Here is a 13,777-nt window from a genome sequence, read left to right as displayed (position 1 = left end):
TTTTCTGTGAAAAAGGTGAGAATGTCTCACTTGTTCTTGAATGTAAATTTGTCAGAATTTTGGGAAAACCTTGCAAAATACTTTTACCACTATGAACATTACCCATGTTTTTGAAATGAAGGATATGTTACTATTGCAATAAGACCATTGAAATGATAGTGAATTTTTGTTTGTTTGTGGCCAAATCTTTTATACAAAAACTCCAAAATAACACTCTTGATTGAATTTAACTATTATTAAAACATTAACCCTAGTAAAGAATAACATTTTCCTGAATCAAAAGATTGCGTGATTACAATTGCACAAATTGTTTTTTTTTTTATTATTTGATATGTTTAGTATTTCTCCGTTAATACCTGTGTTCTGTTTTGTATAATGTAAATGTAAATTGATGTATTTAATAAATGGAAAAAATTGAGTTCTCCAGTGGCTAGCTAGCTAAAATTGACAATTTCTCCGTACATGCCAATGATTATATACAGTGATTCTGATCCTACCATTAATTCATTAATTGTTGCACCCCTGCATGAGAGGATTGTAAGTTCAATATGAAGCTAGATGTAGAAGGCTAATGTTAACTAGCGAACGTTGCCCATGAATGGAAGTTAGGCGCGCAACCATATTAGCCAGGTAACCCAGGACAATAAAAAAAAAGTGTACTGTATGGCAGTGAGACCGTTTAGCTACGGCATTGGCGTTTCTCTACAAGTACGGTGGGTCATGTTTTTCTACTTGCATGAACTGAAATCAACCATGAACAGCCACATTTAGCTTACGTTGATAAGACTAAACTTAAGGCAATCATTGTGGTACCTGATGAAGACTGCTTGTCTGTCAAAACGTTGGTTATTAAATGATTGCATCTGAGCTCCTAGTGTGCGGCTCTCCTTCAGCTTGTAATGGCTCATTGTTAATCTACTTACATCATGAAACAGCTGTAGGGTGGTGATCTGAGGTAAATGATTGCCTTGAAAAAGACCTTCAAAAAAGCACTCCATCCCTTTAAATCTACTTATTTCTACAGTCATATCATCCAAGAGCTATGCACACATTCATGGAAATACCACAAGATTTTCATTTACAAGTAAGACCAGAAGCAACAGGTAATGCTTCAACACCTTTATTGTGCCCAATCTGAACATTATCCACATCAGTAAGTAGCAGCAAAGAGACCACAGTGAGGTAGACTTTCAAAACTCTAAAAAGCAGCTGGGCTAAGACAAGCTCAGCATGAGTAACTTGATGGGGGAAAGACACTTAGTCTTTGGCACACAGCTTCATATGCATATATCCAACAGGAACAAGGAAGGCGATGGAGTAAGAAAGCACAGGGAAAGCTGTGTTAGGTCTACTCAAGCTCTTGGTACGTTTTTAGCAAAGTGGAAGTTCTACATTCAACAGGAAACAAGCAGCTGTTCATATCCGGGCTCAGGGCCCCTCTGTTGATGTACAAAAACAGTGATTACAAATCACTGCCACCCTCTCCTAAAGTGCAAATTAAAAAGTGCAACAATAAAACTACGTAACTTACAATCAAAACGTCAATGTCCGTTCGTCTCAGTAAAGATCCATCCAATTGATTGAAAACATGGAAACCCAGTTGAAGCAGTGTCCAGTAACGTTGGGCTTTATGAACTTGCCCAACAATACAAGAAAAGTAATGCTTCAACACCGTAATCTGTGCCCATTCAGTAGAACAGGGGTAAGGCAACCCTGGTTCCTGGAGTGCCACAGACACTACATGTTATATATTTTAACCAACCTGGACGACCAGGTGTGTTGAATTTAGGAAATCATTGAACAGATCAATTGGTCAGGTGTGGTGCCTAGTTGGAACAAAATCCTGCAGACCTTGCGACACTCCAGGAACAGGGTTGCCTATCCCTGCAGTAGAACATCGTAGGGAGAACAAATCTACCACCAGCCCCAGACTAATACTTCAGGGTGAGGAAAAACCAAGGGGAGGGAAAAAAATTAAAAAGCCGCCAGGTAGAATTCGGTTCCAAATTTCCTTGTCATGACTTAAAACCGTTTGTGTACAAATTAGTAAAAAACTGCGTAAAAATGTCTGAAATGCGACTGGTTAAATGAAGCCCAACTCATCTTCCAAAGTAAAAAACACCAGCTGGCTTGCACAGGAAAAACAGTAAGCCAACTGGGGGTGGGGGGGAAGGGGTGGAACTATTTGAAGGCACTGTATGGTATCTACCAACGAAAGGCAATGAGACGTGCATGCTCTCAATATGCAACGCATGTAAAACTAAATCAAAAAAACTTAAGGATAAGAAAAAAAAAAATCAAGGCATTTTCATCTACTTCTGAACCCTGGCCTGAATCATCCTCGTCTGGCCACAAGTCAGGAAACTGCATAAGGAAGGGCCCTTGACTATCCCAACAAGGTCACTGTGCATAGTGCCAACGTGAACAAGTAAACAGCAAAAAGTAGCAAGTGCAGCAGTAGACTTCTCTACAGTGTTTCTCCCCCAGTCCTGGTGGGAGTGCCATGGTGCCCCTGGTGTCGGGGGCAGCTGGACACTCGTGCTCTGCGGACGCCCGCTGTGTGTCCTCACCCGTGAGGTGTGGGGTTCTCCGCCCCCTCGCTGACTCCTCTGCTCTAGCTGGACTCCCTGTTCTTCTGGTTGCGCATCAGGGGCCGGTGGTTGCTCAGAAGGTCCATGGAGTGCTGCCAGTGCCAGCAGGAGCGACAGTAGTACTTAAAGCAGGCCTGAGGAGAACACAGGTAGTAGTGAGCTTACTGTGTGCACTGTGGTGAACATGCATGTGTATCATTGATGTGCCTAAACATTAATACCATAAAACTTCATTTACACAAATGTATGCTTCTTGAATAAAGGCTTAGGAGGCCTTAGTGGATAGATGCATACTTGAACATGATTAGACCAGATACAGTTGTAATCCTAGCTTCACATCAACCCAATGTCATAACACACCTGGTCCCTGCAGAAGAACGGCCCGGGTTGGCGACTGCACACTTGGCACATGGAGTCCTCCAGGTAGGGGTCAATCTGAACCTGAGGGACATCAGTGCTTATATTCAGACCATTGAGAGAAGGGCAGAATTACCCTTCATTACAATTCAGTGATAATATGCCATAACACTTAAATATAAACACATGTAACGTGTTGGTCCCATGTTTCACGAGCTGAAATAAAGGTCAGATGTTTTCCATACGCACAAAAAGATTCTCATTTTGCCCACGTGATTTACATCCCTGTTAGTGAGTATTTCTCCTTCGCAAAGATAATCTTTCAACGCACAAAAATATGGAGATGTGAGGCCCATTTTTTTAAAGGTGTCTGACCAACAGACACATCTGTATTTCCAGTCATGTGAAATTCATAAATTAGGGCCTCATATGAACTGTAACTCAGTAAAATCTTTGAAATTGTTGCATTTATATTTTTTGTTCACTATAGTTGAAAGCAGTCAATGCTGGTCACGTGTTTAAAACCAGACGGCTTACCTTCTTTGTAAACTTGGGGGTTTTGATCTCTACAAACGCTGCACACACAGCCTTCAGGTAACTGCGCTGGTTGTTGAAGGTGACGCGCCCAGAACCTGTACATCATGAGATTAAGGAAGGATTGATACCATTACACCCTCTACAGCACCCAGCCAGCCTACAGCACCCAGCCAGCCTACAGCACCCAGCCTACAGCACCTTGCCAGCCTACAATGCAAGGTCAAACCCAGACAGAAAGAGGCTACTTCTTAAACTCTTTACCTCCAGTTATCACAAAATGCTCTACAGATACCCAGCCGAAAAGTGAAATGGCAAGCAATGCAGAGGCAGTACCGGTCAACGTACATTACTCTTAATGACTGCTGCATTTCAGACAGTTACAGAACACACCCCATAGACATTCACAAAGCTACATCAACCAATATAATCCTACATCAACCAATATAATCCTACAACAACCAATATAATCCTACAGTCATGGCAAGTCACCGCCAGTCTTTCAACGGTAATATCTCACCTATCGGGTACTTGTGCTTGTCCGTGTCAATCCCAGCGTACATCACTCCGCCGAACAGGTCATTCATGATGCTGGCCAGGGCCTCTGCGTTGAGCATGCCGTGCAAAGCACCCACAAACACAGTCTTGCTGGGGTCCAGGCGCTGGGAGGGGCAGCGCACATAGTTACTGTCAGAGATCACCCAGGGGATCACCTGCACCTGTGAGATCAGAGAGGAGGAAGAGTGTCAAGGGGTGTCGCAGTAGTCCAGCAGTGTTTCCTTAACATTTCAGATGTTAAAAGTTTGTGGATATCCTGTTAACATAAAATATTTACCTCCAAGCTCTTTTCCACTAAACCAGTGGTTTTCAGAACCTCTACAGCCCCCCGCCCCCCCCAGAGGTCTCATTTTGTTGCAGCCCTGAACTGGCTCATCTAAGCTTACATTGATTTTTTTTATGATTGGCTAAATTATCCATGGTATTACATTTGATTTCAGACTCCCTGAAGTACTAAAACTATTAATACAAATTATTTGATTAAGCATTCCTGCCATTAGTCCATAGAAATGCATTGAACAACAGATCCGTGGGACAGACTCGCGCCCCCCCCCCAAAAAAAGGAAGTTTATTCTAAAGTGGTTTCTGTAGAGCTATTTTTTACATGCATTTAACCTCATTTTAGGAACTATTTCCATATATACTAACTTTTTTTTAAACTTGTTCTAGGTACCTTCAGATAAATCTTGAGGCTTGTGGGTGTACATGTTCGAGAGAGGCTCAAATTGTTCAGACACTACAGACAGAAGTTGGCAGATCTCTAGTTTAAAGACACATTTGGATTGGGATTTTTTTTAAATTATGTTTTATTGAAGCTCACACTTGAGAAAAGGGCAGAGAATTTGAACACAGCAGTTTGTCAAAAACCCCAGGCTGCGGTCACTAGGACACACAAGCACCCCCACTCACATCCTTGCAGCGCATCCTGCGGCTGGACATCTTGAAGTAGTATTCTCCGTTCTCCTCAGGGTGGAGCAGGTCCTGGGTGCAGGCCTGGAGCAGCGCACGAACAGACTTCTCGTTCTCAAACACAAGGTAGACGTAGCCTACAGCAGAGCACAGCAGAGGGTCAACACCAGGCCAACAGACAGACAGGGAGTTGTCTAGTGTATTAGGGGTCAAGAGAACTAGTATGGTGTATGTGAACAAAGACATTCCAATAAGTGTTGCTCATTGTTTATTCTGAATTGTTAGTGAGTCCTCAAGTGATATACGATCCACTCAGACCTCCATTCTGAAGACGGCAAGGTGAGAAGTATTCTCAAACTGTCAACATGATAGACCAAGAAACCCAGAATATTACACTTCTTGAACAAATCCCATGTTTGTGTGCAATAGGGATGGTGGGAACCATTGAATGACCAAGTACACTTGTGTCTAAACTCACCATCCCACTGCGTGCCCAATGCCCACCACTGTGCCACCTTAGAACCATAAGAGTAAATATCCTACCAGCCTGTCATTACCTTTGGGCATATTACCTTTGGGAGGGCAACGAGGATGCTTGCCATCCTTACCGGGCCACTCCACACTCAGAGGGCCGTAGCCACTGAACGTGTTGATCAGACCAGCTGGAGAGAAAAGGGTCGGCAGTCAAAGACCAGTAATAGGTCAGTTAGACAGAAACAGTGTGCTGTGAACCAATTAGATTCAACATTGTTCCTCTCCAGGTTTGCGTCTACTAAAATAAGACAAGAGCCAATTTAATGCCATGGAAACAGTGAAGCAGCTGTACCTTCAGTGATATCCCAGGGTACTCCTCCCAGGAAGACCTTGTATGAGTACAGAGGGTTCTTGTTGTTGCGGGGAGGAAGTTGTCCACTCCAGGTGAAGGTGGCTTCATTTACAGCTGAAGGGAAAGTCGAGACCGAGCTGGTTAACAGCAGTAGAACGTGTAGATTCAAAAGAAAGCTGAGCGTGTTAGCATCATCCCATACCGGCTGCCTGCCTGTGCAGACGGGCCTCCCTCTCGATGCTGAAGGGGTCGTCAGGTGTCTCCAGCAGGTCCAGGCTGGGCCATATTGAGGCCCCGGGCCAGCGGCGGGACAGGGCCGTGGCAGAGCTGGTGGCGCTGGGCGGTGGGGTGAGAGGGGAGCCGTGGTCCTGGTAGTCCAGCCTGGAGCCCAGAGAGCTCAGCCTCATGGAGTCCTTCTGCATGTTGGACATGAGGAAAGGTAGGGGGGGAGAGATCCTCAGGGAGGACTGGTTGGGAGGAGGGGGTTAGAGATAATCCTTCAGATCATCAGAAAGTTCCGAAATTGCCATAAACTAAAGCAAAACAAAATATGACATGACCTTGATCAACAAACTAAAAGTGTGACCCTAAAAATAACATGAAATCTCAACCATGACAATCATTTGAGTGGCATGTAATTTACAGTTCTACATCAATTCAAAAAGCACTTCAAGTTTACAAACATACATACACACCACCCCCCCCAAGTACACAGATACTTACGAGCAGGTCCGAGAGGTGGTCTGAGCCGGAGCTGAAGCCGCTGGTTTCAGAGTCTACAGGGCTGCTGGAGCGCGAGTCTAGGAAGCAGCGTGAGTCCAGGCGGCTGGTCATGCGAGCCATGCCGGGGAACTTCTCCAGGAAGTCAGCTGCCGTGCCCATGGGCTCACTGGGGGGGTTATAGCCAAGGGGCTTGCCCAGGATCTGGCCCAGGGGACTGCCCAGCATGTCCAGCACTGATACCATAGAGTTTTAATCAGATCTTACAACTAGCAGCATCAGAGGCTGAAGCTGAGAAGGCTATTCAACCAGCACTATCACTTTCCTACTAGTTAATCAATTTCAGTCCACAGCTCCCAGATGAGAGAATAAAACCAGCAGATAAATATCAGATGAATGTAACTATGTGATCCATTTGTAATGTATAGGGAATCCACTATTGTAGGGCCCACTGTCGAAAACAGGAAAATAATCTTGGAGCCCATTTTTATCTACTAGTTACAAAATGGATGCTTTCAAGTGAGTAATTGTGACTGATAAACCATCAGGCCTTAACATTGTGGCCATCTGTCCATTCTAGAGTAGAGTTCTGCCACACTGCCAGTTTCTTAGACTATGACTAGACGCTCAGCATTTCAGCTGATTAGCCAAACACAGCCATTTTAAAATGCATGACTAAATAGTTTCCATTGAACTCGTGGTACCAAGACGTTGAAAGGAGAGATAATACACCATAAGGCAAAAACCAGAGAACAAGGTTAAAACACTAACATCTTGCTGTAGTTGCTATGCAACATTCCATAATGAAACTATAGGTGTAACGTACAAGTAGTATGGTTACCATCCTACAGCATTAGAACTGCATTGGTTGTAAGGAGCTAGGCAAGCCCCGATCATTGGGCTGATCTGACAACGCAGACTGGATCAGCTGACAACCACACCAAATATTTACTGTGGGTCTGTAGCTGTCCCAGTGGGCTGAACATCGAGGCGCCAAGGGAATCTGACTGTACTGGCCCACTTTAGAAGCCCCATTCAGGGCAGTGCTGTTAACAAGTTTGTGTCTGGGATTGTATGGATATGTTGTGACTCAATCTCATCACAAGAACTGGGTCAGTACAAAGTGAGATGGGAAGCAACAATGAGTGGAGGCAGGGTAATGTCATTAAGCTAAAACATGGAATGAGATAATCCACAAAACAAATAATTATGTACAAGGTGTTTGAGGGAGGTATATTCAACCTCTCATCCTGAGGGGAAAATGCAGAATTTAAGTCAATTAGGGACAAAACTGAATCGGAAAAACAAGTTAAATTGAAGTTCACCCTGTCTGGGGATATAAATAGCAGGTTCACAGACAACGGACAAACTGCCTCATCATTCTCTGCAACAGCCTGATGAAAGATCTAAATCTAGGGATGACAATAGCTCAGTATCACTAAAATACAACAGACCAAACCCAAGAGAAACCTCCAATGCCAACACCTGAACGGAAGTGATTACTGATAATGCAGCATACCATCTCAAACCATAGCAAGTTACATTGACACAACGCCACACAAAACCTAACTAGGCTATAGCATTCATTAAATCCAATATGAAGTAGCAGACTAGCAACTAGCAGTCTTTTCCCAGCACATTGGAACAGGTCGTACAGTAGACTAACAGGACAACCAAAGACTTTATGTTAATGTACTTAGGCTTTACTTAAATGTACACTTTGTCAACAGTATATTTGAATATTCAATACAAAGGAAGTATTCCAGTACTCACTGGAGGTAGAGCTGGTGTGGGCTTGGGAAGCGGCAGTGGTGTGTGTGTCCGTGTCATGGCTGCTCCAGGGGCGCTCCCAGCCGGACAGGCTAAGGGACTGGAGGCCCAGGCCCAGGTCGTTGACGTCTGGCAGGCCTCTGGAGGAGCCCTCGTGGAGAGAGCTTCCGCCGACACTGCTACTGGGGAAGAGCATCCTGCTGCCCACTGCAGCTAGCTCCGATTCCTGCAGGTCTGTGGACGAACGAGGAGAGAGATGAGCTAATAAACAGTTAAGCACCCTGCATCTGCCCGAGGGAAGAGGACATGAGAAGGGAGGGGGTGTCGAGTGAAAATGGCTTCGTTTTCCCAAAAACACAATCTTACTGATAGAAATGAAGTCAGACTGTAGCAACCCTTCCCTGCATGTTGATCAGGTGAACCTGCTGCGACTGTGCCCGTTGCAACTGCCATGCATTTCCATCTGAATCACTGACCGACTTAGCATGTGACCAGACTGCTGATTCACTCGCACCCCCCTGCTAATGACATCAGCTCACCCACCACCCCCCCTTCCGTTTCTTCTAAATGGGTAATGAAAAATTCCTGTTGGAGATATTCTCAGACTCCCCCGGCACAGCGTCTGTCAGCGATGGAGGTGGCAGCCAGCCGCTGCCGCTAACAGTGGCTCTATCCTAGTTTCCTGAGTGAGCTGGCAGAGAGAGATGCAGCAGACAGAGGGAGAGAGTCATGAGCAGAGAAGGTGGGGGACCGGCAGAGAGGGGCGTGGTAGTGTTCTAGCTGCAGGGTAGGAGGGGGCACTGAGAGCAGAAATCCCTGGTGTATTGCGCTGGCTGGCTCACACTCCCAGATTTGCCAGTGTCACAGACACACAGAAGCTATAGTCGCAGCAGCTGACTGATCAGAAGTAGGAGGACAGAGTGATTTGCACTGCCAGCTTGCCCCATTGCACTTCAGGGCTGGACAGCATCCAACTGCTATCTACAGTCCTGATTCAGCAACTCAAGGCTGGGCAGAGGAGAGGGGTGGTGGTTGGGTGGAGGAGGATAGGCCATCATTGAAGCTTTGTTTCTAGCTGGATTAATATTGCCAGATTTACAATGCATAGTTTACACCCAATCTCAAGGAGGGATGATTGTTGTAACCTTTGTAAAATGTGAAAGTCATAATCATCATTTTTATGCTGAAACATAATTTACAATCATACTAGCCTATGATAAAATTAAAATATGCCCCAAGTCTGGTTACACAGTTGTATGGAAGGTTCATAATAAGGCATGACAAGTTGGTCTAAAACCATTGGTGCCAACTGAGTTGAAGCATACAAATAAAAGTGTAAGACGTTTTGCAGCCTGGTCTCAGACTAGACGTATCATAGTAAATTTAAATACTGATTGCAAAGAATATTATGTAACGTTTGGTAGTTACATAAAACCGATCTAATTTAAGGTGGTTGGTCAGGGTGGGCATTTAACATGAACGCCTAGCAACCCAAAGGTTGTGCGTTTAATCTCACTGACAACTTTAGCATTTTGCTTCAACTACTTATTACTTTGCAACTACTTAGCATGTTAGCTAACCCTAAAATCATCTATTTTAGATAATTCTTTAACATAACTCGTAATACATCATCCAAAAGTGGTGATGACGAAAAGTAACACACTAAAAAGTGTCTCGGATTTACACAGAACACAAAATGCTCTGAGACCAGGGTGCATTTTGGCATTTTCCTTATACTTTGAATATAACAATGTTACAAGTTATAATGCAATTCATTAGAAACTATTCATTAGAAACAACAAAGTGGCCAATCTGGGTGGCCTAGTGCATGACTGATTTTAAAAGAAATATTTCAGGTTAAATACAGAGTAGAATTGCAGTGGCTGAGAGTCTTGGCAAAGACCTCAAGCTCTGGAAAGCTTAGCCTACAAGTGCTGCAATGCTGCAGACGATGCAGCATGAATCAGCTGTTCCCACTATTATGACAGGGCTGTGGTGTAGACTACAAAAAGCAATTAAAAAGGGGAAATTGTATGTTTAGTATATAGTTTCCCCTTTACTGCCATTGAGTACAAGCATAACGATGTGTCATTCCAAAGTGCACATGCAGCGAGAAAGTTTACCGGTCAGGAGCATATCTAGCTTTCCCTTGGTGCCGGATGTGGTGCACACACCAGTAAAATCCAGAGAGTTGCCCAGCATGGTGTTCATTCTACGATATATGTCCGCGTTACTGCAAGTGGACAAGGCCGCAGATTCTGGTGCCCAATTGTCATGGGGTCGAAGTTCGTCTCTCTAGAAATGAGAACAAACTTGTTAAAATATCCGTTTGATGTCATTCAAGTAATGTTTGTTAACATTTTAACTTAAAATATATGGCTTAGTAAGCTACATCAATCAACCTGGATAATACATATTCTAGGTTTATTTTCAGGCCAAAAAGTCTCGATATTGTCTTTTTGTCCATTTTACACAGATTTAGGCCTAAACCTATTAGGCTAGCAGTAGCAGACTACTCTTAATTGTAGCCTAGGCCTATATGCTTTTCATGTGCTACTGTTGAAAGACAAAAACCATTGAGCGAAAATACAACTACTCGTTGGTGTTTTTCTTACCAATGAAAACGCCATGGTAGGAAATATCTAACAGAAATGTTTCAAACAACCGCCACTCAAGTCGAGGACATACTTATGAATGTAGTCGGTAGACAATTATCCACATTGATTAGGAAAACGTATGCCTATCCAATCAGGTGATTTGGGCGGTACCATTGCCAAGTACTTTCCCTGCGTTCATAACCAAGTGGGAAGATGGTATTTACCGCATATGGCCAGGCGAGTACACTGCCCCCTTGCATTGAAACCGGTGTACCTCATGCATTGTTAGCAGAAAACAGGATCCCCATTATAAGTGAATGGAAAAATGTCAATCTTCGTGTAAATAAACTGTTTTTTCAAAGACAGTCATGGTGCCAAAAATTGCTTCGAATACATCAGATGTATGTCCTTGAACCGAGTATTTTAAAAATATCACATACAAGAAGCGTTATAAGGATAATATAGTTGCTAATGGCAGCATCAGGTGTAAGGTCATGTAAGGCGGCCCCAGCAAAATAAATAGTGGGGGTACGCCGTTCCTGTAAAACACGAGCCTACCACAATAAACTGTAGGCTACTACACTATTATTTATCATTAGCGCATGTCAGAGGCATGACAAATTTGTGAATTAGATTTAAAAACGGGTGGTATAGCCTACACACCAAAATGCGATGTGGTTCGATGAGAAGCCATTTTGCCATGGCAGAGAAGAGTGGCGGACATCGAGACTTGCGGAGACAACTGTGGACACATAAATTCTGTCCTAATGACAATCGCCAAATATCCTTACCCTTTATGTTGTTTTGTGTAAAATATGTCTCGTTCTATTCACCACTGTTTGGAGGCTGGAAATATGTTGCGAGTGGATGAACGTGTGGAGGTAGCCTAGTAAAGGAGCCCTTTGAAGTTATTGATAATCAGATGAAAACATAATGCCTGGTTGTGTTTATGCCACAATAAAAAAATAGCACATTTTAGAAGTTAAATGACAAATCTTTACGACTTGGCCCATATCGATGAAAATGAATTAATATAGTTATATGATTAGGCCCATGCAAATATGTGTTGCACTCGCAGAGTGTGCACACATGAGGTCCCGTACTGGGAATAAATGTAATCTACTTTCACCCCTGGGCAGCCTGAAGTACCCCGGTTGTCTTCAATTTGAGTTCGTCAATGAGAGGGGGCAGCACTGAGCTAGCCTGTAAACGTCACTTCCTTCCAAACTGCGCATGTTATTTCCGCGTTCAAAACAACTGGGAACTCGGAATTGGGAAATTGAGCTTTTTTTCTTCTTTTTTTTTTTATTAACAACAAATCAATACAGAAACTACATGAGGGAACACAAGTATGTATAGATTATATACAATGGACAATCGAGCTAGGGGGTACAATATCACATTACAATTACACAAGGACCTTAAGGGACACTGCAATTCTAACAGCTTTTTTGTTAGTAGAGTATTTAACTGTCTTAAAATACAGTTACATTTCTTTTTGTAGGGTAAGAAAATGTGTTTTTTTGTTTGTAAATGTACATTTGTGTATATGAAATTTGGCCAAAAGAATAATGAAATTAATTACATAAAAATGTTTCAGTTTATTTCTATCGTATGTAATGAATCCAAGCAGTACATCTCTCCACAATAGTGTAAAATCTTCATAAATGTGTTCAATTATAAATCTACTGATGTCTTGCCACAGTTTTCTTACATTAATAAAATGCCCAAAAAAGATGCAATACTGTTTCTGGGTGGTCATTACAAAAGGAGCAATTTGAGTTGATGTTTTCCTTAAACTTCTTCATATAGTGGTTGGCAGGATAATATTTATGAATAATTTCAAAGGAAACTTCCTTAATTTTGTTAACAAGTAGGTATGTGTGTGGCAACATCCAAACTTTTTTCCAACCGATATTATCAATAAATCCATTCCAATAAGGCATGACATAAGGTATAGATACAACATCCTGTTGAAACAAGGTTCGTATCGCTCTGTTGTTGAATGGACCAAAAGAGAAACAAATCTTTCCTACTGATGAGACAACAGGGTCAATAGAAGGTATGCTCTGAGGGTCAGGTCTTGACATGTTCCTGAATAACAGAGCAACACCTGAGGGAATGGCATCTAAAACAATTGCAAAATCTTTAGGTGTTACAGGGACCTTGTAAAGTGATAAGAATTCCTTATAACTGAGTAAAAGACCCTCTGCATTTACCAGTTGGCTCACCAATAGGATATTATTTCCAATATTCTAAATACAAAGAAGTATTTTTATACAATATATTCCGATTATTCCATATATAATATCTGTGTGGAGAAAAATGTTTATAAATTAAGGACCATGACAAGAAAACCTGCCGATGAAAAGCAGAAAGTTTCACTGAAATGTTGTCAATATTCTAATTGCAAAACGACATGAAGTTAAGGTCACCAAAAGTAGAGAAGACATGATGAGGAATAAAATTCCAGATAGAAGTGGGTCTTCTTAGGAATTGTTTTATCCAATTGATCTTAAAAGTATTATTTAAAGTAGTAAAGTACAGAAAATTCAGCCCACCATTCTCATAAGTGTTCTTTAAAACAGTTTTCCTAATGTAATGTTTACGGTTTCTCCACAGAAAGTTGAAAAGCATCTGGTCTATCTCCTTGCTTATTTTACTGTCAAGATATAAAGATAGAGCGCCATATGTTAGTCTAGAGATACCTTCAGCCTTGGTTATTAGGACTCTACCTTTTAAAGATAAGTCCCTCTGTAGCCATTGATGTAGCTTCTTCTGGGTATTTTTAATAAGAGGGTTCAAATTTAGTAAGCCTCTAGACTTTTGATCCTTTGTAATGGTTATGCCTAAATATGTAAGTTCTTATTTTACTGGAATAACATAATATGAAGGTGTCACACAATCTTTGACAG

General features: G+C 42.5%; 1 protein-coding gene across 6 annotated transcripts; it reads right to left on the bottom strand.

The window, feature by feature from the left end:
• Nucleotides 1-1,104: 1,104 nt before the first annotated feature.
• Nucleotides 1,105-11,671, bottom strand: cpeb1b (cytoplasmic polyadenylation element binding protein 1b). Of its 6 annotated transcripts, none has more exons than XM_042317512.1 (12): nt 11,654-11,671; nt 10,389-10,560; nt 8,269-8,499; nt 6,499-6,731; nt 5,978-6,242; nt 5,776-5,889; nt 5,507-5,611; nt 4,950-5,086; nt 4,003-4,201; nt 3,486-3,580; nt 2,952-3,032; nt 1,105-2,725 (listed from the first exon to the last, which is right to left on the bottom strand). In XM_042317512.1, the coding sequence occupies exons 2-12, from the start codon at nt 10,474-10,476 to the stop codon at nt 2,615-2,617; spliced, it is 1,659 nt and encodes a 552-aa protein (XP_042173446.1). In that variant the 5' UTR covers nt 10,477-10,560; nt 11,654-11,671; the 3' UTR covers nt 1,105-2,614. The 6 variants fall into 6 exon arrangements, with proteins under 6 accessions (XP_042173446.1, XP_042173447.1, XP_042173443.1 ...); XM_042317513.1 differs by having other exon boundaries at nt 10,440-10,560; XM_042317509.1 differs by lacking the exon at nt 11,654-11,671 and adding an exon at nt 10,881-11,033.
• Between the last annotated feature and the right edge of the window lie 2,106 nt (nt 11,672-13,777).

Source organism: Oncorhynchus tshawytscha, unplaced genomic scaffold (assembly GCF_018296145.1).
Source record: "Oncorhynchus tshawytscha isolate Ot180627B unplaced genomic scaffold, Otsh_v2.0 Un_contig_4271_pilon_pilon, whole genome shotgun sequence".
NCBI lineage: Eukaryota > Metazoa > Chordata > Actinopteri > Salmoniformes > Salmonidae > Oncorhynchus > Oncorhynchus tshawytscha.
Note: the sequence above shows the minus strand (reverse complement) of the source record. Positions and strands in the feature narration are given on the sequence as shown.